The sequence below is a fragment of the Varanus komodoensis genome, unplaced genomic scaffold (assembly GCF_004798865.1).
Source record: "Varanus komodoensis strain SLA01 unplaced genomic scaffold, ASM479886v1 scaffold36, whole genome shotgun sequence".
Classification (NCBI taxonomy): Eukaryota; Metazoa; Chordata; class Lepidosauria; order Squamata; family Varanidae; genus Varanus; species Varanus komodoensis.
Genome location: NW_025335873.1, coordinates 1941091 through 1964864, shown reverse-complemented (window position 1 = coordinate 1964864; position 23774 = coordinate 1941091). Strand labels below are relative to the sequence as shown.

General features: G+C 47.9%; 1 protein-coding gene across 7 annotated transcripts in view; it reads left to right on the top strand.

The window, feature by feature from the left end:
* Positions 1-23774, top strand: part of FUBP3 (far upstream element binding protein 3) — a 61664-nt gene that overhangs the window by 5890 nt on the left and 32000 nt on the right. For 3 of the 7 annotated variants that reach the window (XM_044439888.1, XM_044439884.1, XM_044439883.1), the window contains exons 1-2: positions 9531-9551; positions 10193-10298. In XM_044439888.1, coding sequence (XP_044295823.1) covers positions 9546-9551; positions 10193-10298 — 112 coding nt within the window. In that variant the 5' untranslated portion in view covers positions 9531-9545. Of the gene's footprint in view, positions 1-650; positions 670-1139; positions 1240-6369; positions 6375-9530; positions 9552-10192; positions 10299-23774 lie in introns of those variants that run through there. The other 4 variants (XM_044439889.1, XM_044439887.1, XM_044439886.1 and 1 more) reach the window with 3 other exon arrangements.

Genomic DNA, 23774 nt, shown 5'->3' with positions numbered 1-23774 from the left:
CCCGCCAGGTAAGCGGCGAGCGGCTGGAGGCCGCGGGCCCGGCCCGGCCTTGGCTGCGCTTGACAGGAGGCGGGCTGGGTCCAGGCCCGGCCGGGAGGCTGCTCGGCAGCGGAAGGCCGCCTCGGGCATCTTCCAGAGGAGGGCGGGAAAGGGGTGGGCCGCTCCCAGGCCAGCGGCTTACGGAGCAGCCACTGTTCCCTTCGTCCCCTGCCGCTGCCTAGGGTGGATGGGAGTTGTAGGCCGAAACGTAGGCGGGGCCCCGGGTAGCCCACCCCTGGACTTGGGAGAGGCCAGCCTGGCACTCCTTTAAAAGGAAAAAAACTGCCTGTTTGTTTGTTTGTTTTTATGTACTGCTTAACTTCGTAGAGCAGGGAATTTCGCCGGTGGCTTCTGCAATCCACCTTCTGGGTTATCCTCGGAACAACCCTGTGAGTAGGTTAGGCTGAGAAGCAGGGTTTGGTCCTGAGATACGAAGCGAGTTTCATGACCAAGTGGGTGTTAGAACTCTTTTATATTAAATAAATCTCCTCGTATCCTGCCATTTTTCATGCAAGAAACCCGGTAAAACTTACGGAGGCCTATTCTCTGCTATCTTCCCAACAGGCTTGTTTGGTAGATTGAGCCAAGAGCAATCACTGGCATTACGATATCCAGGATGCTTCATGCCAAGTGAGGATGCAGATGTGAATCTAGTCAAATGCACTTAGCCACCTTTGCACGCTCTTTTCTATTTATTCATTTTGTATGTTTGTTGCTTTTATATCCTGGCTTTTTATCCAGAGATTCCAAGGCAATGTTCGTGGTGGTGGTTCTCCTCTTCCTCTCCCTTTTATCTTCTCAAGAGCCCCGTGAAGGGAGGCTAGGCTGAGAGAGAGCAGCAGACCCAAAGTGACCCGAGCGAGCTTTATGACAGGGGACTTGAACCCAGGTCTCCCCAGTCATGTCCTGCCAAGTTTACCACATCGGCTGTTCTCTGTCTTCTGAGTTCTGTTATATAACAATAAATATAAAATATTGTAGCATTCTATAATCATCAATATAACAGTAATAAATAAAATAACAGTTTTAAATAACAGTTATAAATAAAATAACAGTAGGAACACTGCAGGATGAGGATGAGTTCTAGCCCAGCATCTGTTTCTTTTCCCTCCTTCCCAGCTGGTGACCAACCAGAAGCCCCCTATGTAGAGTGTGAAGGCCGCGATCTTCTCTCCTGTTGCTCTGCTCACCTTTCATCTGGTATTGTCAAGTAGACTTTGTACAGGAATATTGATTTGTTTTAATAAGAAGCCAAGACAGGACCAAGCAGTTGTCTAGTCTGGCAGAACCATTCCACCCCACCCAGCTGCCAGCCAGATTCTCCACCAGAATTTACAAACTAAACCGGAGGGCAATAGCTTTTGTCAGCTGTTTTGCTTAATTGGAAAGTATATGCTGGCATTCAAACCATAGAGAGCCCTGATAGCTTTTGACAGTTCTCAGCTCTTCCGTGAACTTGTCCAATACACTTTGCAAGCCATGCAGGCTAGTAGCTGTCACTACCTGGTGCAGTAAAATTCCCTAACTGTTTCTTAGAAGATGTGCCTAACTTTCTTTGTGCCTAACTACTATGTGGCTTAATCAGAGTTTCCTAAGTTATTCTCTTTTTCTATATCATGTACAATTGTATGAACAGCTGCCATCTCCCTCCCTACTCATCTTTTTTGTAAGTGAACAACCTTTTAAAAACTTACTGTTCCTCAGTAGATTTGCACCAGTCCGTTGGCCATTTGGAATGTTTGTTTCTGCATTTTCTTCAGTTTTATCATATTTGAAATAGACCAGCCAGAACTGGATGGGGGATCTACATTCTTTCATATGTCATTCAGCTTCACCTCCCATCAGCCCTGGCCAGTATAGTCAACAATTTGGCATAACAGATGTTGTTGTTGAGTAACATATGGAAGGCCATAGCCCCTTCCCTGTTGTCTACAAGATTCCAGTTTAGCCTCACCATGAATTTCTGTAGAAGCTCTTGGAAGACCTCGTTTTGACTCCGGAGAAGTAAGTAGGCACATGGAGTTAAGGCAATCTGGGTGTGTGACTATCCCTGGTGTGCATTTTGCCTGTAACGTAAGGCCAGATCCCAAAGTATTAGCTGTATTATTCTGTTCATGCAAATACCCTCAAAAATAAGTATTTTGCTATATGCTGGAACACACCCAGTGCTGATATAGTTGAGCGTTTTTTTGCCACAGAAACCAAAGGAGTGGAATATGAGCAACAGAGACACCCCCACTCCTTTTTCCCCTGCAGTTTGTATTCAGTGACACCCTGTCTAAGATACTGGGGGTAATATATAGCTATCTTGGCTAATAGCATTTCCCTTCTTGAATTTGTCTAGCCACCCTATTCTTTCTGCTGCCGCTTGCACTTTTTGCTGCACGTCTGCCATGGAGATGCTGTGCAGCAGCCGCATTTTTATTTATTTATTGCATTTGTATGTCACCAACTATCCTGGCAGGGAATTCTAGTTGAAAGGAGAGTTTAGGCTGAACGCACTATTGTTCTGTAATGCCCCGCAGAGCTGTCTAAGGCTGCTGGCACATAGAGGTGATATGAGCTACAGCTCTTTAAGGTCTCAGCTGAGACTTTAGGGAGACCTGCAACCTGAGATATTTTTGCTGAAAAAGCCAGAGACTGAAACCTGATAAAGCACTTGCTTTATCAGTATAGAGCGAATGGTTGTATGCATTGCTTGGTTCTCAGAAACTTGGGTGCAAGTTCCTCTCACCTTGGTTATGGGTTTGACCTGGGCAAGCCACTGTTTGTCAGCCTTGATCCCCTTACAGTGATATGGGAATGATCTTGGCTGGATTAACCCCTAAACTAAGGGTGCTGCAGTTCCTGGCTTACCTTCTTGGAAACCATGCCAAGTAGCCCAGCATTTGGATTGCAAGAGGGGCAAGCCTCTGTCCCTTGTGGGACCCCAGATCAGATCAGATATACCCCTTCCTGGTATAGTGCCTACTTACTTTAACTGCCCTTTGGTTGTTTCACACTTGCAGGAGTGCTGTTTCATTTTCCGGGATGGTCTGGTCCTCTGAAAGCTGCTTCATGCATTTTTGTATAGAAGACTGGGAAGATGAGCCTCCAAGATTTTAGCCTGGTTGTTTTTGCCCACCTCACTTCCCTCCTGGCATCCTCCACAGTGAGCCAGTCAACCACACCTTGCCGCAGGTAGCAGAAGGGCAGCCGGATGTGTTTGACCACTCTGGAAGGATCCTGGCTTCATTGCTTGGGTGCCATGACTTGACTTTGAAGGCATAAAAAAGTTGTGTGATTCTGTAACTAGGAGCTCACATGTGTTTATTGGCCCTGCTAGCCAGGCTCAAGGTGTTGGTTGTCAAGACTCGGCCCCCTTCCCCAGGGCTTCCAGCGCTGGTCAAGGATAATTGCTTCTCCTACCTGGGCTCCATGAGCTGGAGGATGGCCAGAAGCAGTCTGTTCTGTAAGTTTGCACCACTCGGAGTTCATGTGAAGCGCAGTGGCAGCACCATCCTTTTGAACTCTTGACCCGTGGTGGGGACACACTGCAGCTTGTTGTGCACACCCATAGCAGATGGGACAAGCCACCCGGAGCCCGTGGACAGTTCTAGGGCTCCGGGTGGCTTGTGAACCACCCCATCAACACATTCTCACTGTTTCTCGCAGTAAGCTATGGCCCATCCTCATCACAGCTGAAATATTCAACAGGGCATCTGCTGCTGTGACAGATACCCTGTGCAGGAAGTCATCCAAGGCAGCAGCTTGTTATGTGCAAACTAAGCCAGTCTTTTTGCACAGGTAACTAACTACACATCTGGTGGCAGCCATTTTGTGGTAGCATCCACAAAAGTTTCTCAAATAGCCAAAGGTTCCAACAGGCCCCAAAAGGTTTCCTTCTCCTGGGGGTATATTTTTATTTTAAAAGGAATGTTATGGTACTGTCTAGTCATCCTGGAACTCCTAAACTGTTGTGGTTCTCATTTGTCTCAGTTCATTCTTGTGTGGTTTAGTGGGCCAAATGTCCTTGTGTGTTGGTTCTGTTTTCTAGCAGCTCCAGTTAAGATGCTTTCCCTATTAAATTATTCTTAACTGAACTCTGCTCTGGGACAAGTTTGGCCTATATAGACCTTCCTAGAACATGATCAAGGTACAGTGACTTTAGAAGTCATTGTGTTTGACAGGTGTTACAGTCACCAGCAGATCCCCATTTCATCCTTCCCTGAGTGTCATCAGAACAGCTCAAGCTTCTAGTTTTCAGCACTCAGATTCTTCTTCCCTTGATAGTGCATGGGGAAAAAGAAGGTGCTGCTGGAGGGCTGACATGCAGTGGTACATAGAAAGCTCGGACAGGTTCTCAGGCTTAGTGTGCTGTTCAGGACTGGGAATAGTCTGACTCCAGTGAAATCTGTCACAGATTCAATTGAGATTGAATTTCCGTGAATTCCACCTGCAGGTTCTGTAGCAAACCAATTTTCTGAGTCGTGTGGGCTTGTGGGTCAGGCTTCTGCTGCTCGGTGAGGGAGAGCCAATGTGGTATTGCCGAGTATTGGACTGAGCCTTGGAAGATCCAGATTCTCGTCCCTACTTGGCCATGGAGCTAACTGGTTAACTGTAGCCTAACCTCCCTAGCAGGGTGGCAGTTGTGAGGATTAAATGGAGAGGAGGAGAACCTTGTAAGTTGTGTTGGGTATTTTGCAAAACGAAGTAAGGAGGGGCATAAATAACGCAACCAATAAGCTCAAACACAAGTGAACACAGTTCTCATACACGAAATCCCCTTTGATTGCAAGCCAAGAGGCCTGGCAGTTTGCAAAAAGGATGGAACAGGTTGTAGAATATCCCTTCCTCACTACTCTGGACCCATTCTTTCTGCTGCTAGAGTTTCTGGTCACACGTCAGGTCCATTGCAGGAAGCCTGGGAAGGGAGCCTGTGCTCCACAGACCTGTTTTAATCTGCAGCAGTTCCCTCTCTGGCCTGTGGAGCCTTTCTGAATTCCTGTGAGGCTGGAGAGACTCTGTCTCAAAGCCACACTGCCTGTAGGAATCCCTGCTGTGAACTCTGATAAGGGCTCAGGAAGCAGCAGGGGTTCCCTGCATACAGGCATTCTGCAGGGAGAAAAGGATGGGAGATGCAGGGGGGAGGGGACAGGTGCTCATCTGGTGCCCTCCCCAGTGGCTCCATCATGCATCATGGTGGCTTTGCTGGAGCCTTCCTTGGTGGGGGAAGCTGGGTCCTAGGAAATGCACTGACCATCTAGTGGGAACAGAGGATGGGGGTGTGGGTCAAGACTTGTTCTCTTGGTGGGCATTAGAGCCACTGCTTTCTCCTCCAATCTAGCCCATCCAGTGCTTTTGAATGGGACCCCCCCCCCCCCCCACAGTATGAATGGTGGTTCTCCATCTCCCCATCTGAGGGAATGCCTGTGCCTTGGCTATACTGTGTACTTTGGAGGTGCTTGGGAAGAGCGCAGCACACCCACTGAGGGATGTCTGCATGGCGTTTAGGTCTCTGAACTAGATCTTCAATAATTGAATTTCTGTGTTGCCTTTTCTTCTCTAGGACTTTGAGTGTCTTTAAAAAGAAAAAAGCCATATATATCTATCTTCTTTTTCAGCCGCCTTTTCTATATGATCTTTCATCTTCTTGTCAGCCTAAATCACCCTCTAGTCTTGTAGGGAGTATTAGACTTGATTTTCTTAATAAAAGCATGCATGTAAAACACAGTGAAGTCTTCTTGTGTACGCTGCAAGTTATGATTGTACATGGAATGGTGTGCCTCTGTAAGAACCCGGCATCGGCCGAAACCGGCCATTGTTGGATTTGGACATATCTAATAGAGGGATGTTGAACCTCTGGCTGCATTCCAGCAGTGAACAGGGTCAGAGGTGAGAGGGGCAGGTCAAAAGCTCAAGCGTGTTGTAGATTAAAGTTCCTACTGCCATGAAGTGAGCTTCAGACTGGGCAGTTCAGCCTTTTAGGATGGGGCGGGCGGGGAGGAAAGCCAGGGAATTCTAAGAGATCTAGACCGGGGCTCTAGCCAGAGGTTTTGCATACCTGATCTAATGCGTTTGCTTCAAAATATTTTTGACTATAGGCCTTTGTAAATAATTTAATTCAGTGTAGACTCTTGACTGCCTGCACTCTTTCCAGCATTGGAGAGAGCAACAAGTTTGTGCTCATCATGCTGGTTCCTGGCAAGCAGGACCTCCTCTTAGAAATAAATTCAGTGAATGCTTGCTTCTGAGTGTCATAGCTGATGTTCTGTGCACTCCTCTGGGGAGTTTTTTCTTGGAAGGAGGCACAAAAGGCACTGTGAAAAGTGACAGGTATGGGGTCTGAAGGCTGAGTATGAATGGCTAGTGTATCAGAACACAACAAGTAAACATGGTATGAATTTCGCAACGGCTTGGCGTTACTTCCAGGTCAGCTTGCATAGCAGACTCGGGCCTGCATGTTTCGATGTTGCATGTGCTAAAATATTTACCCTTATCCAAAGCTGCATTGCCCATTACAGCTCAAGGACAGGGCGCGTTTGTCCTGTCAAGGTACCCGTTTCTGAAAGGAGACGTGTCCTGATCCAGTTCAGGAAATCCAGGTGTGTCAGCAGGCTTCCACGTGTGTAAAGCACCTGTGGGATTGGACGGCCCTGTAGCTCAGAATTCGGCCTGTGCACATTTACGAAGGCTTCTGGTTGCTGTAGTAACCACTTGAGTGCCATTTCCGGATTCCTCTCCGCCATACCTCCTTCCCATGTTCCTGTTCAGATGCCTATCATTCCAGGACATCTCAGCGGCAGGAGAGAAGTTAGGTCATGCAGCTTAATGGAGAGGGCAAGCCAAGTAACAGAGAGGTTTACAGTGCATGGAACGGATCAGTATTTGTTCTTCGTAGTAGTGCTTTGTGATTTCATGAAACAGCTTAAAATGAAACAGAAATAAAATTGTGTGTGTGTGTGTGTGTGTACGTACATATGGTGTGTGTGGGGGTGGATAGACAGCCTCACACATTAGAGATACCTAGCCTTAAGTTGACCAAAGTTACTAGCTCAAAAAAAAAGTTTCTTCCTGTGACGCGTCCTTGATCATTTTGTTGAAGGTGAGCCTTAGAGCCCCTCACACTTGGGATTCGCACCATCCTCAACTTGTTGTGGCCATGAATTTGGTTACCTCGCAGCTTATCCCTAACCCTGGATGATTTTCAAACAATTTAAATAGTTCTGGTCTCAAAAGAGATTTCTAAGAAAACCACCCCTCTGTTGTGAGAGCTGCCCAGTTCCTCCTACCCTTTTTGCTCATTCGCTTCCTCCCGCACCGTAAGTTTCAGATAAGTGGGTTAGCTGACATAAGACTGGGTCAATAACAAGCTTGCACAATGCTGTTCTTGTTGATTTCAAGTGCAGGGGTGTTTGTGTGATCTCTGTGGACGTGGTAGCGTTTTGGACTTGCTCCTCAAGTTACGTCCTTTTATTTTTACTGGTCCCAACCCTGGCTCCGATTATGTACTCTCCCTGCCTGCCACCCCCTGGCGAGTCACCCAACTTTGCCCTGGATTGTGCTAGCCACTACTGGGCTCTCCTTTTCTCATGCTGCAAGGGCATTGCATTACATAAGTGGGATTTAAACATTTGCTGGACAGCTGCGAGCAAGCTGTAGACAGGGAATGGCAAGGCTTGGAGACTTAAGCCATGCCAAGCCCCTCCGTCTGTTCAAACAGTTCTGAACTTTACTTTTCCAGCACTTAAAACTGCAAGAGACATGCCCTGTTAAAACTTATTAACCATATATGCACCACCCTCTTGACAACCTTTGCATAAAAATTAGTCCACTCTCCTGTGGGTGTACACCAAACAGAAATCCCAGGGTGTTTGGTCCCACCCACTAGAGCAACCTCACTGGATTTCTCCCAGTAGCTCCACCAAATGTTACACGAAGCTTCAGTGAAGCATCTGCTGCTGCTGCTGCCCCAGTTAAAAGAAATGCTTGGAGAGATTCCTGGTACCTTTTGAGCAACCTGTGCTTTCTCTGAAGCGTTCCCTCACTTTGTTGCTTTACATAGGGCATTTACGATAATTGTAGTGGTGATGAGAATCCAAAGGAGGTCATGATAAAGTTAACCAAGAGCCAGCTAATAAATCTGCAAATGCAGTATTGGGTATAAAACAGCCTTGCAGGAGCAAAGAGTTCCGGGGGAGTTTAAAAAATGCTGGGAGCGCTGGTTTCCTTGACAGGTTAGCAACTTCATGGGATGAGCATGTCCCTGCTAGGTGATGCTAATTTCTTGGGGCAGTTGGACAGTCATAGGAGAGGCCAGGCTAGAGGGAATTGATGGTCAAGGAGCAACACTGTTCTTAACCTGATAACCGAATGCCTGAAGAGACAGACCTGTTGTGGAAGGCTCTCCGATACCACACAGCAGCGGCAGAAAAGCCCCCAATCTGGCTGCATTTGCAGAAGGTCCAGCACCTGGGTGTTTAGTTTTCAAAGTTTCCCCTGTGAAAGTTCAGCTCGTTTTGCTATATTCAACAAAAAGCACACTGACCTGCAAAGTGCAGAGGGACAGAAGCAAGAGCGTTTACAATTCTCAGGGTCATCTGAACCGATAAGACTGGTTGTCTTTTTCCTCCCTGCTTAACAAACAGTCAAAAACAGCTCTCTTGCCTCTACCCCCCCCCCCCCGGGTGTAACTTAGGCAAGAGGTACTGCATTTAAAATTTGGTGCTTGTAGAGAATGCCATGCATGGCTTTGCTCCTTTTCAAGAGGGGCCTGTTTTGTGTGTTTGGTTATTTGCAGATGATCAGGATCCAAAACTTGCTTGCTTGATTCTTGCACAAAAAATATATGGAGTTTTAGTGGGTTAGGGTGCTGGGCAGCACAGCAGGTCTTCATTGTGCCTTAAGTTATTGCTTTCTTTGTGTGTATGCCGTAATGGCAGAAAGCTGGTGTAGAAACAGTAAATATTACCATGATAAGTCTCTCCTTCAGAAATGGAAAAAATCCCAGCTGTTTAGTTACCCACAGGCCTAAAAATGTAGCCATAGCACTTGGCATCTAGCACATCTCCAGGTGCCTGATTCATCTCTGTTGGGGTTGATAGGGGTGTACAGAATGATGGGTGGTGTGGAGAAACTAGACAGGGAGAGTCTAAAACTCCCGAGGCAGCATGTGGAAGGATAATTTCAAAAACCTTTCGCATGCAAACTTCTTTTAAAAAGTTTGCAGCCTTTAAAAAACAGTTTGACACTAGAACTACTAGTCACCAATAAAACAAACACCAGTCTGCCCCTCCTAACATGTCAGGGAGCCGAGGGAAGTCTTAACCCTTAACCCTCCACTGAAAAGATGACCCTGTTGATGCCCAGCAAAACCATTCCACAAGTGGTATGAGGAGGACCTTGTTGCCTTCGTCCAGACTTCTCTGTGAAAAGGCCCTGAAAGGGACCTCAGATCTTGAGTTTAGTGGAAAGAGGTGCAACCATTCAGTTATACGGGAGAAAGAAAATGGTTGCCCTTGGCTACCATGAAGGTAAGTGCTGAATCTCCTCTGTGGCTGGCCTGATCTTTGGCAATCCATCTGCTCCCGGCTTGGCCTCACCACTTCTGTCTAGCTGCATCCTGGATTCCAAATCTTAGTCACACTGCAGCCTGCTCTCCCAGTCTAATTCTTTCAAAAAGTTTTGTACTCAGACTTCCATCATCCCTGCCAATGGAATAGTGGGAGTTGAAGGCCCAAAGCTTTGGAGGATCCCAAGTTGGGAAAGGCTGTGTTGGTATTAGACTATGCAATGTGCTCCCTAGAGAGGTCCGCCTGGCACCGTCATTCTATGCTTTTTGGCACCAGGTCAAGACCTTTTTATTCACCCAATATTTTAAAGTTGAATAAATAAATATACCATTAAATTAATTAATTCATTTTAGCCATGCTATTTTATACTCAGTCGTGGTGTAGCCAGTTTATTTATTTTAGGATTGGTGGGGTTTTAATGTTTGTAAACTGCCCAGAGAGCCCTCTGGGCTATTGGGGTGGTATGTAAAGCCAGTCAGTCAGTCAATCTTTGGAAGAATGTTGGGAACTCCTTATTTGTGCTAGAAAATCCGTCCCTTGCTAGCTGCAGAGTTAATTGAGTAACAGCCATGCTAATGTTTCTCCCATTTTTCCCCTTCTAGCAAATGGCTGCTAAAATTGGAGAGATTCCTCACTTGAACAATTCCACACCACTTGTGGACCCCTCAGTCTACGGCTACGGAGTAAAAAGGCCCCTGGATGACGGAAGTAAGTTCTCTTTCTGCTTTGCTTCTCGTGGTGATTATTTGCAGAGGGCATAGTGGGGCCTGCAGTCTAGCAGGGTTCTCATCATGAAAGAGCAGTTGCACTGGAATCTCTAGAGCAGGGGTCTCAAACTCAACTGACCTGGGGGCCGCTGGAAGTAGAGTCTGGGTGAGGCTGGGCCGCATCAAGTATTCCACCACCACGGTGGTGGTGGGCCGCTCATCCCGCCTCGCTCCCGGAGGCCGGCCCGGGTGCCGCCGGCGCTTGGAAGGCCGCAGGGCCCCTCCTCCGTGCCCCGCCCGTCTCGGCAATTGGCCCGCGGGCCGCGAGTTCGAGACCTCTGCTCTAGAGCAATTAGAAGAAGAATCTGGTTTGTAGTAATAATTTGTCTGTATCCCCTATGTTTAGTCTTGCCGTAGAGAAAAGAAACTGGGGACCTCAAACTGCACCCATAAAAACTTTGCTTCCCACTAAGAGCATTTGTCAAATGACACATAGGCCTTGGTGATGCTGAGTTACTGGAAATGACACCCAGTTGATGCTTTCCGCCTATTTTTATTTTGGAAAAGAGAAGTTGACTAAAGTTTAGAGACTTGCCAACCTAGATATGATTGTCATTCTGTGTGGGGCTAAGGTACAGCCATGCCAATGGGTTTCAGGTGGGTCAGCTAGTGGCCCATAACTGCCATCATCCCTCCCCATGGGTGGTGCTGCCTAGAGTAGATGGAAATCATATACCAAAACGGCTGGAAGGCCACCAGTTGCTCCTCTGTGCTTTGGGTGCGCCTAACACAGTATGGGGCTGGTTCGGCATGTTACCGCTGTTCAGCCCATTGCGGGGACTTTGGTGTTAGCCAGACTGTGGTGCTCGTTTCTCTGCTGTCCTCCTGTCTTTATACAAGTTCAGCTTGAGCCAGGGGGAAAAAACCCATGAATCATAAATGTGTTGGTTTTGCCTGTTGTGATTTCAAGATTGTCCAAGGTGGTGGTGGTGGTGGTTGTTGTTGTTGTTATTATTATTATAACATTTCTATGCCGCCCCTTGCCGAAACCTCGGGGCGGCTTACAACATGATAAAATACATTGAAATACAATAGTACATAATAAATTACCATTAAATATAAAAATACAAAAAATACATTGATTTACAAATACAAAATTAAAATTATCAGTATAAAATAAAAATATAGGAGGAGAAAGAGAAGGAAGAAGAAGTTGCCCTGGCCAGATCATATGTTTTAACAATTGAAATGATGTTTAAATAAAAAGGTCTTTACCTGGCGCCGAAAAACCAGTAACGACGGTGCCAGGCGGACCTCTTTGGGGAGTGAATTCCATAGGTTGGGCGCCACCGCAGAGAAAGCCCTCCTCCGGGTACTTACTCTCCTAATTTCTTTCATGGAGGGTTCCCGGAGAAGGGACTCTCCCGCAGATCTCAAAGGGCGGTCGGGCATATACGGACGTAAGCGCTCGTTCAGGTAGCCAGGACCCAAGCCGTTTAGGGCTTTGTAGGTCATAATCAACACCTTGAATTGGGCCCGGGCTTCAATGGGAAGCCAGTGAAGCTGATGGAGGACTGGAGTCATGTGAGCATAACGCCCCGTCCCCGTCAGCAACCTGGCAGCTCTCTTTTGCACCAATTGAAGTGTTCGGACTGTCTTCAGGGGAAGCCCCACGTAAAGCGCATTACAGAAGTCTAGGAGGGAAGTCACCAGCGCGTGTGTCACCATCGCCAGGCAGTCGTATTCCAGGTAGGGGCGCAGCTGATTAATCAGCCGAAGCTGAAGGAAGGCGTTCCTCACTACCGCTGTCACCTGAGCTTCCAAAGAAAGCTCCGGGTCGAGGAGTACTCCTAAGCTGCGGACCTTATCCCTAAGAGGGAGTGTTGCACCATTCAGGACCAGGTCAAATCCACCCTCTCCGAAACCCGATCCGCCAACCAACAGGACCTCCGTCTTGTCTGGGTTGAGTTTCAGTTTATTGGCCCTCATCCATTCCCTTACCTCGGCCAAGCACCGGTTCAGCACAGCCACTGCCTCACCTGGATTAGTGGAGAATGAGAGGTAAAGCTGGGTATCATCAGCGTATTGATGATTCCGCAGCCCACACCTCCTGATGACCTCTCCCAGCGGTTTCATATAGATGTTAAATAGCAGAGGGGATAGAATGGAGCCCTGTGGTACCCCATGGCATAGCTGCCATGACGTAGAGACATGGTCCCCCAGCACTACCTTCTGGAATCGACCGTCGAGATAGGAGCGGAACCACTGCAAAGCAGTGCCTCCAACCCCCAATCCTGCAAGTCTATCCAGAAGGATACCATGGCCGCCTGGCCACAGGAGGGGATTGTTGCTGTCCTGGGTTTCTCAGCTTTGTAGACTTGTAGTCCTAAGATGTAGGGTTACTTAATTCTTTAATAATGCCTATGGGAAAAGATGAGTGCTCCTATTGGAAGCTTCATGGGAAAACACTGGGAAGACCCACAGAGGGGAGTGTGGGTCTTTTCTGCTGTGCAACTTGGCAGAATGCTTGCGCAGCTCCCCCTGTTTCCTAATCAGCAAAAAGGCTAGAGCAGCGATAGAGACGACATTGCCCTCTGGATGTTGCCAGGCTGCAGCGATGTTCCGTGTGGCTTGCTGTAAGGGTTAATTAACTAGCGCGTATGCCACGAGAGAAAATATTCTGCTCGTTTAATTCAGTACTGTTTCCACAATTGATGGGATGGGTGGCCTGCGGCCCTTGAGGTGTTCTGGCCCACAACTCCCTTCATCCCTCCCCATGGGCTATGCAGGCTGTGGCTGATGGGAGTTGTGGGGCAGAACACCCAAGGGGGCACAGGTTGCCTGGCCTTGTCCTGGTGTAGAAAGCATGAAGTAACAAGCCTCAGCTCACTCTCTACACTCCAGCTGCAAGGCGTTTTCCCGCTGGGCTGCTCAGGAGAGTTGCGAGGTGATGGTGTGCTCCGTAGCTTCGCTTCTATAAATGCGCCCAGTCAGGCCTTAGCGTTTCCAGGTGGAAGTGAAGCGAGCTCTTCTCTGGCCAGGCTGGGGCACAGCTTCACAGTTGCCAAAGTGGGCTGCTCTGAATTTGCTGGTCTTTTGAAAGCGGAAGTATCACCTTACCTTAAATCAGGCGTGCAGAACCTCGGGCCTGGGACCCAATTGCTCTTTCCCCCGCAAAAGGTCATTTCCCATCTTTTGTACCTCTCCCTCTAGCCCATGATTCTGAAAGCCTGCGATGCCTCTCCTAGCAGGAGGGGCTTTAAATTAAAACAGGCTGGCCTGCTTTGCATTTTGCACCCTGCCTCCAGCCCCGCTGCCTCCTGGAATGCAGCCCCCAGTGCCTCTCAGAAGGGAATTCAGCTCTTGGGCCGAAAGCAGTTTCACATCTTGCCTTAAATCTGGGCAGTCGGACTTACAGGCTTCTGTCTACTAGCTGGTAACTTTGTGCTGTTTTCAAAACAAACCCAACAATAACAACCAAAAAACAAACAACCCAGTACGCAAAGATGCAAACGAGTCTTTACACTTCCCTGCAATACTGAGAACATGCAGAAAATATAGTAACAGCAAACCAATCCAGCATTGTAAGCAAACAAGTACAATAAATTTATCGGAGCAAGTTCTAAATCATAGCAGTTCACAGAGGTTGGGCAGCCCGTCCCGCAGCTGTGATTCCAACAATCAGTAGCTGACTTGGTGTTTATTGTGCGTACAATCATATTGGCAGATGTTGTTCCCTGCGCAGTCCCCGGTCTTCTGGGCACGGCTTCCTATACATCTTCTGCGCGAAGGGCATTTGCTAGGAGGTGCATTGCTTTCAACCAGATCCCCCCTCGCCCAGGCCTCTGTGAGGTCCCAGGCCACCGGAGGCTTCCTGTTGCTGATCCCAAACTTATGGTTGTAATAAGGGCTTCACGGTTGTGCCAAGCGCTCGTTTTGCTTCAACACGTTTGGGGAAAATGTGATTGGCAGAAGGTGGCAGGGGAGAGAAGGAAAGAACGCTGCCTTCTTGGCATTCTGAAGCACTTTCCATTTCTTCTCTTGCGTCTTATTACTTGTGCATATTCCAAGTCCCACTTTCTGACAGCTGGGAATGGCAATGAGCTTTCGGCATCAGAGATGACTCTAACGCCGTACCTATCCATTTCCGTAAATGGACAGCTGATTGATAGAGGATTATGGATCTGAGACTCAACAGGGATGCGCTGATCGTAACAAGTGGGGGGGGGGCTCTCTTCTGTGCGTGTGTCACATTCGAGAAGCTGTCTGCCCCCCCCATCCTCCTTCCTTCAACATAGCCTTAATCTATGCCTCGCGGCAACTGGAATTGGAATTGGCTGAACTGACCCGGGCAATGGGCATGGAATGGAGCTTGAAGCACAAAACTGATTCTCTTCTCTCCCCCCTCCCGCCTTTCAATTATTTGCAGCAAAATGTGTTTGCCTTTCCTGAAACAGGCCCCTGAAAACCTGCAGTAATTGGGCTTCCTCCAAAATTCGCAGCTCCTTTGTACATCCTGATTTTTCTTAAGGAATGGAGTCTGCTGGTTCACCTTCTAGCATATCTGCCTTATTTCTGTTTTAATTTTTACCCCCGAATCAAAAGTTCAGGAAAATCCCTTCCTCCTCCTCCTCCCATATTCTCCCAGACGATCCGAGCTGTTCTGGAAGCAATGTGAGTCAACCAACATGCCAGAAATGTTTGTAAATAATTGTTTGGCTTGTTTGTGGTGAAAAAAGTGGAAGAGAGCAATAGCTTTCATGCTTAGATGCCTAGGCAGATGGAAGTAGTTTCGACCCAGATCATGGACTATGTAAACATAACTGCCTGCTATGTCCATCTACTTCATGGGTTTATTTCTCTGGTTTTTTCACATCTCTGTATGCAAAAATATTGCGTGTTTTGCTAAGCACTCTGCAGCGCTTTCCTCCAGCCAGGGGTCTTCCAGATGCTTTGGACTGTAACAACCACCATCCCTAATTAGAGGCTATACTGGCTTGGGCTGATGGGAATTGTAGTGGGGGAAGAGTTTAGAAGTGGTGGGGGCTCTGAGCAGAGGTCTTAGAGTCTGCAGTAGTGAGTTGGGGTCTGTGTGTGCAGATGTACACAGTGAGGGTAGCAAAGAGGCCAGTCATAGCCGAGGGGCAGTTTGGATGAGCCCAGGGTGGGATTTTGGGTTTCGAACTGAGGCTGGGACTTGCCCTCGCTCACCCGAGAACTGTGGTCAAAAAGGCTGAGCTAAGAACCTGGAAATATGCCGTTCGGACCGCCTCTCTGCTGTGAATTCACCCACTTGCTGAAGGCAAGTCTGTCTCTTTGCTCCCTCTTCCTCAGTAAGTTGGGTAAATGGGGTTGCTTACAGGATTATTCTAAGGATTATGTAATTCCTGGCATGTAGCTCCTGCGTTTCAGTCACAAAGTGCTCCAAAAAAGAATAAGGGCTAAGCCAAATGGTGCATATTGCTGATGCAACATGTTTATTTAATATGGACATGCAAGGCCCTGATCCAGGTCAGGACCCCTGTGCAAGGGTGCGGGATGTTAAACATTCCTCTAGCTGCTTTCTTTTTCTAAATTTGTTTTGTTCCCCCTCCCCCCGCTGCCCCCAAAGGGCTAAAAATGAAAGAACTTATTGTAGCGTGTTGTTTAGCCCTAAGACAATCCCAGGTCTCAGCGCAGAATGTTTGGTTGCATTCATAGTCATTCAGCAAGGAAGTTGTTCGAATTCCCCTGCTGTCTTGTCTGATCCATGATGGGAGGCATCTACAGGAATGCCCTACCTCAAGCAGTGATGTGGGTTTTGGAAAATTCCACATTTGAAAAAAAGGTTGCTCGGAAGATATTCTGCTGCCTGGACCGATGACGAACTGATGTACCTTGTTTCCTTGAACTTTTGGTTTTGCTTTCTTGATTTATCATATGTAATATACATATACTTATATGCAACATACAACTGAAAAGACATTTTCAATAACCCCAGATAGTTAAAATGAAATATTTTAGTGAGTAGGGGAGAGTTGAAATGAACTATACAGTCCAAAAATGCTTTAAAAATAGAATTAACTATCATTTGTAATTGATTTTTATGGGAATGATACAACAAAATGACTCATTGCCAGAGACTTTTTGTATATGTGCTGTATCTATAAGCTGCCTTTTAGTAAACGTAACAAACATTAAAAACAGCCTTAAAGGATCATTAAAGGAGAAGGAATAACAATGGTTAATATGCTTAATTTAGCCTACCTGGAGAACTGTGCATGGTAATGTAATCTTCAGGATAGCTAACTGAAACTTTTCTTAAAACCTTGATTTTAGTTGATGTGGGCCTGTTTGAGTTGCACTGTGTTTATTTCATGTGTGCCCATTTTTTTAAAATGCTGCATATCTGTAAATGGAAAACATTTCTGTAGGGGAAAATGTCCAACCCACATGACTGACCACCAGGTAAAGCTTGTAGCTTTGGGCAGCAGATACACTGAAAGGTAGATGGGCGCTTGTGTCCACGGTACACAATCCACTGGCGAGCCCCGCACATTAGAATGCAGGAGGAGAGAGCGCATGAGTACAGGCAAAATGCAGGCCAGCTTCTCTGTGTGTCTTTAGGGTACAGCTCAGCTGAGGTAAATCCAATAGCCGAATGCGGGGGCTATTTGAAGGGCAGGGGTCATTAACGGGAAATGGGTCTGATTTTATGCAGCATTTTTCCTTATTTTGCAGTAAAATGACTGCCGTTAAACTTAAATTGTGCTTGATAGATGTAAAAGGGGGGAAGCAGAGCGTATGCAAGTGGCCTGTGAGTTCAGCCGCCCCTCCTCTCTCATTTCAGAGGCTGATGGGAAGTTTTCTGCCTGGGCTGTAAACGGCAGCTTGTGTGTCTCCCCCCCCCCCCCCCCGCACACGCTTGCTATTAAGCATACTCTTGCTCAAGCAAAATGGGCTCATTTGACAGGGAATGGTGCTTTAGAGTGTTTACGGGAACCTTGAGCTGCCTTGTCTTTTCTGAAATTTCTTTCCCCCACAAGGGCTGCTGGGGGAAACAGGGGTTGCCTTTCTTACAGCTTGCCTTGCTGGGACTTTGGGCTGCAGGTTTTGGGTTGCACAGAAGAAGAAAGGGGGGTGCTTTGACTGTGTATTGACAGGAGCTGCTAGAAGGATGGTTCTTCATCGTGGCCTCTGTGCATCACACATATGGGTGCTGTGCCTGTGCAGTGCCTTTGGCCGGAAGATTGCAAGCTAATGGTTTTTGGCAGGAAAGCTCCCCACCCCATGGCCTATAAAGAGCAGAGCGTCCGCCATTTTGTTCAGTCTTTGCGACCGCCGTTCGCTGTGCCTCGTGCCGCTTTCGCTGTCGCTCTGACCGTTGCTCATCTAGCTTGTTCTTGTTCTCGATTATTCTCCCAGTTGTTATACCCCTGTTAGTTCTTGTTAGTTCTTATAGTTCCTCTGAGTTTTATAGTTCTCTATCGTTCTACCTTCTCTTTCAATCTTCTATTAAAAAAAACCCAAAAATACATTCTTACCCTCTGCACTGTCTTCTATTTCTTCTTTTCTTAAGATGGCGCAGCGAGCGGCTTTCCGCAAATGCGCGGAATGCGGGTCGAAGATGTCTCCGACCGACCCAGGTTTTGGGTTGCACAGAAGAAGAAAGGGGGGAGCTTTGACTGTGTATTGACAGGAGCTGGTGGAAAGATGGTTCTTCCACAAGATGTAGCACTTGGAAGCCTGTAATTTGAGGCCTGGTTTGCGAACGCAAGACTGTGAAGTGATAGTACATTCAGGCAGAGATCGGGCTGTACCACTTGGTTGCCTTGGAATACTCCCCCTGTTTTGAAGAGAGATTCCTTGCAGGTATTCCAGGAAGAGAGGTTCTGGCCCATCCTGCTCCTTGATATGCCCGTTCTCCTCTTGAACAGGGTTATCACATGCCGCAGCATTCAAATGTACGATTCTCCTCCCAGTTGAGTCTGAAGTGGCGTCATCTCCTACTTGTAGAAAATAATCCTTAAGCACGCTTATCTTGTGAGTACATCCCACTGAATATGGACTTGTCCAGGTAATGAGTTCTAAATAGTAGTGCAGAAGTACTGATGGTGCCTAGCCTTAAAAAATTTTCCTTCCTCGTAAATCATCGACTTAGTCGAAGGATCCGCCTCTTGCCGTTGTTCTTGAGGGGTTCTCAGCCTTCCCGGGGCGTTGGGCTTGGTGGGAATTTTTGGGACAGGGGCCTGGGCGCTCTCACAAAAAGGCTGCCGTGGTGACTGTAGCCAGTACCAGAGCACTCATTTCCCAGAAGGCAAACTGGTGAGATTGAAGGGAAAGTAACCTGGGCTCCAAGGCAGAGCTCCAGAACAAAGCCATTCTTCTGAACCCAAATAAATACAGCACTGAAGGTCAGCATTGTGCTTTGCAGCAAGATGGTCTCTTAATTAAAAGCATTTTTAAAAAATTCAGAAGCTCGTAAAAGATCAATAAAAATCAGGAGGCTTTCGGGAGCTTGGTGGGCTTCCCATGTGTGCCGTATTGCAGGCCCACCATGAGACCTTAAGAGCAGCCTTGCTGTATCTTCTAATCTGTTCACACGGCAACTTAACATGTGTCCAAATGGGAAACCCCCAGTTAGGCCAGGAGTGCAGCAACACCTCCCCTCGCATGTTCCCCAGCAGCAGGCTTACACAATCCCACTGTTTCTGATACGAGGTCTAGTAGTCACTGGTATCTTTCTCCTCCTCGAACCGGTCCAGTCCCCCCCCCCCTTTTTAAGCCATGCATTGGGTGCTGCACTAGTACTTGTGAAATCACTCTCATGAATTCATTACACTCCTCTCCTGTCCAATAGTTGGATACCCAGCACAATATAGTTCAGTTCAGCGGCAAGCACGTAAACACACTCGCTTCCAAACAGCTTGACCTCATTAAAATCCTGCCCCGTCTGCCAAAGTCTTACCTTGACACCAGAGAGGTAATCTTAACACTAGGAGGGCCTCACTGGGCTTTCATCCCATAACTGGGGTGCTGCCACGGAGAAGTCCCTCTCCCCCGTTGCCACATTCCTAGCCTCGCTTAGAACCCTGAAGAAGGCATTAGCTGAATTCTGCAGCACACGGGTAGCTGCACGCCAAGAGAATGGTTCGCCCAAGTGCTTGTGCATATTTTTCTTGTGATATTATGAAGGCTGTGGAGGAAGCACAAGCCAAAGAGGAATCCATGGGTAGCCTCTGATGCCCTGCCTGAAGTGGAATATTGGGGGCAGCCTTTGCTTTTGTGCTGTCCCCCGTCCCTATTCCCCCTATGGTGCTTGGTGTCAGTTAAGTTGACTTTGCTCTTGCTTGCCCATCTAATGCAACCTAGTTCCCAACTCTGTCTCGGGATTCTATGACGAGCTTCATTAGTGCCACTAAGAGCTTCTTCCGCTGGCAACAGAAGCACACGAAGGCCAACGTGAGAGTCATTAGCACAGTGGTAGCCTCCTTCTGTGAGACCGCCTGTAATAAAAATATAGGTATTTGATCGATAACTTGGGGGGCTGCTCTGTTATGAAACTATTGATGGAGGAACAGAAATAGATTGATCATCTTCATCTGTGTTTATTTAGCTAAAGCAGCTGCTTAATCAGACTTTCTGTTATTTCCTTCGCTCACGTATTCATTGTGTGCCTCCGTTTTGTCTCCCACTTTGACTCCTGAAGTGGCCATTTCATTTCGGGTCAAAAAGTGTGCGTGTCTGGCTGGGAGAGCGGTTTGGGAAAATGTGTCTCATGGCTGTTCGGTCGATTTCCTCAGCACTCGGCGTCTCTGCCCCTCAGCACTGCGATGTAATTGAAATGGGCTTCAACCGGTGGTTAGCTCTGAATGGCCCATTTTTGTGTAATCCTCAGCTAGGCTGCACTCGCATGAACAAAGTGAGCAACATTAGTACTTCTGCAGAGGAGGGTGTATGTGCGTGTGTGAGGAAGTGTACTTTCTTTGCAAAGCTGTCCATATACAGGAAGAAAACTTGGGCAGTTCATGTTCTGTGAGGTCCAGCTCTGATACTTTCCAGTTGTGTTGGACTGGCGCTTCTGTCATCTCTGTGGGTTGTTTTCTTCATGGAATCTGTATCGCACGTATGGGCACCATGCCTACACCGGGCCTATTGTTGGGAAAACATTCCTAGCTAAGCTTGCTCTGGCAGGAGCGCTGCTCCTCCCTCCCTCAGTCTATATAGGAGGAGCGCCTGCCATTTCCCCCAGTTCTTTCCAACCTCTGTTCTGGACGCCTCAAGTCTCTTCCTGGTACTTCTCTTGTTATACCTTATAAATACCTTCTAGAATCTTCTGTCGATCCCTTGATTCTATAACTTGTTCCATGGTGGTGTTCTACCAGAACACACACCATGGCATGTGGCCTGCACCACTAACCCATCTCATGCAGCAGTTCTGGGACTGGTGTCTGGAACGGGACATCGCCGTCACGGCCACCCGTTTGGCCAGGACCAACGACGACACGGCAGATGCCCTGCTCAGGAGACCCACGGGGACCCATGAATGGGAGCTGCATCTGGGCGTTCTGAAGCAGCTTTTTGAGACCTGGGGAACTCTGTTTGTGGACATCTCCACATGCCAGCCAGCACGGTATGCAAAGCCTTCTGCTTCTGGGCCGGGGTTGATGGGAGAAGAGTTCCTTCTCTGTGGGACAGGGGCCTTGTTCTGCCTGTTCCTGCTGATCATCAGAGTGCTGACCAAGATCCAGAGCCACCTCCTGCATTCTGTGCTGGCTCTGGCAGGCACGGTTTGCCCACCTTCTCTGCCTGTTTGGCCACAATTTCATCCACCTTCTGATGAGACTGAAGGATGATTCCACACCCGGATGTTAGGACCATCTGTCCAGCAACATGGAGGATTGGTCAGTAGATTGGGAGACCCTTCTCCATCCCAAGATTCAGGCAATCTTGGAGGCAGCCTTGTGGCCAAACACAAGGCGGTTTCACATGGCCAAATAGAATGTTTTCTTGCCTTTTGCCGGGGATGAAGCCTTCAGTCCACATTGGCCGTCCATGCGGAGATCGGCTTCCTCCACACCAGAGGCCTGAAACGGTCCTCCTTCAGAGCATATCTGGCAGTTATCTCTTCCTTTCACGGGATGGTCAATAATTTTTTGGTCTTTTTTGTTTCTTCTGCCCCATCGGCTCCTTGAGGTCCGCACAGCCTGGCCCCATCTATCTGTTCCTTCATGCCAGAATGCAGCTGTTGGTGGTCCTGCTCTTACACAGCTTCCCTTCAAGCCTTTAGCCACTGTGGACCTGCGCCTTCTCTTGTGGAAGGTTGCTTTTCTGGTGGCGATCACTTCCGCCAGCCAGATGATCCGTAGTTCGTTATTTTCCACAAGGACAGCATGGTTCTATGACCCAGTGAAACATTTACCCCTAGCGTATGGAATGGGCTTCCACAGGAGGTGGTTGAGGCCTCATCGGTGAGGGTGTTCAAGGATAGGCTGGACAGGCACATGGCAGGCATGTCATGAGTGGAACTGGCTGGAGTTGGGGGTCAGACTAGATGGCCCGGGAGGTCCCTTCTGACTGGCTCTGTCTCTGTGTTTCCTCCCAAAGGTCGCACTGTGGTTCCACCTGAACCAGGGAATTGTATCGCCAGCACTCTTCCCAATGCCACCCACCCCAGTGGAGTTGGCCCTGTGTTCTCTGCATGGATGTAGGGCACCGGCGTTCTAATGGCCCTGCACCAAATCCTTCAGAGATTTATCATGTCTGCTTCCTGGGGATGAGAGAGTTTCAGTGCTATCAAACTGGGAGTTACTAGCTTGGGGAAAGCTGTGGATTGTATGGCTGTCTTTTGTAGAAAGCGAAGGAGTGACTCCTCCCTCCGGAGCTGGGGACATGTGCCAATGGAGAGGTGGAAGAGAAGGCATTACGGGTTGCGTCACATAATCACAGCATGCTTAATAAGCATTGGTGATTTCCTAACCACCTGGGTTGTTGTGATGTCCAAACCCAGCGAAGGTGGGTGGGAGGGATGGGTTAATGCACCCATGCTCTGTTGTGAGGTTGCTGATGGTTTGTTGAGCAGCCCACCAGCCGCCCTCGCTGGTGCTGGCTCTCGGAGCAAGCAAGGGGTAGCTGGGCAGGGAGGGTCAGGTTATTACTCACCCAAAGATCATGCAAACCATAGAACAACTTGGCTTGATAAATTTGCAGGCTCCCTTCCTTACTCCATCTCTTGACTGTGCCCAGTTCCTCCCGTTTTATATCAAGACTTGTGACATCGCTGCACATTATATTAAGCATTTGATGCTGACTCCTGAAAAAAAAAACTGAAACAGCACTTGGCAGGGGGCCGTATGTAAGAAGGTGGTGGTGGCGTTCGATAATTAGCATTTTTATACTGTCCTGTATAACATTGGGCTCTCCAGGCAGTTTACAATTTAATAAAAACTGTTAAATGGATGGACCATAAGATACAAAAACAGTAGCATATAAATAGCATATAAGCAATAAGATATGGTAGCACCCCAACTATGGAATACGCTCCCCAGAGAGGTTTGCCTAGTGCCGACATTATATTCTTTTCGGCATCAGGCAACCCCCTTTTTATTTTCCTGTAATTTTAATGTTTATTTGATTTTAACGGGGGTTTTAGTATATTAATGGTCGGATCTGTGGAGTTTGTTTTATTCTACTTATTTATTGTAAGCCATCCCGAGATGTTCCGTAGGGGATGGGATACAAAAGCTTTTAATAAATAAATAATAAATAAAATAAATACAATTCCCTCCGCAAAAAGTCCAATGCACAGATGGCACCAAAACAGGAATCCTTGGGTGGCTGCTTTGGTCACAGGTCCGTTGGGGTCTGTGGCACTGCCACTGGTGGTGGTGCGTCTCAGTCCCATCTCTGCCACAGGGATGGGCCTCTCCAGCCAGGCAAGCAGGCAGCCACTCAGCTGGTGCAGCGGAGGGGGGGAAAGCCGGCCGCTCCCAACCGTTTTCTTCTGTGCTAAGGTCCTGATGAAAGTGTGCCCACCCAAATTGGTCTGCTGTGAGTGGGGCACAGGAGCTGTGATTCACGCAGGTGGCCGCCTCGCCCGGCAGCTTTCTGGGGACTGCAGGGTGCATCACCACATGGGGAAGAAAGTGGCTTAAAAACGGCCTCAGTCCATTTAACGAATCTCTTTGCCCTGCTTCCTGGAGCGAAGCAGAATAAAAGCTGTTTTGTGAATATGTTTTGAGAGAGATACCAGGGAAATAATCCAAGATGTGGTACGAAATATGAAACGTTGTGGCGCCTTTCTCCACGCTGATTTTGTAGTATCTCCACTGCCGAGACCATCTTCTTCACTGGACGTTATATAAATATGGAGTCACTGGAGCTGGGTCTAGTCAGGCGCATTTTGGAAATTCTTTGTCAAATAGAATGGTGCCAAGGCACAATGAACCTGGAGCACAGTTTTAGCTTGCTTGCTTGGTGATCAATCTTGTAACCCATC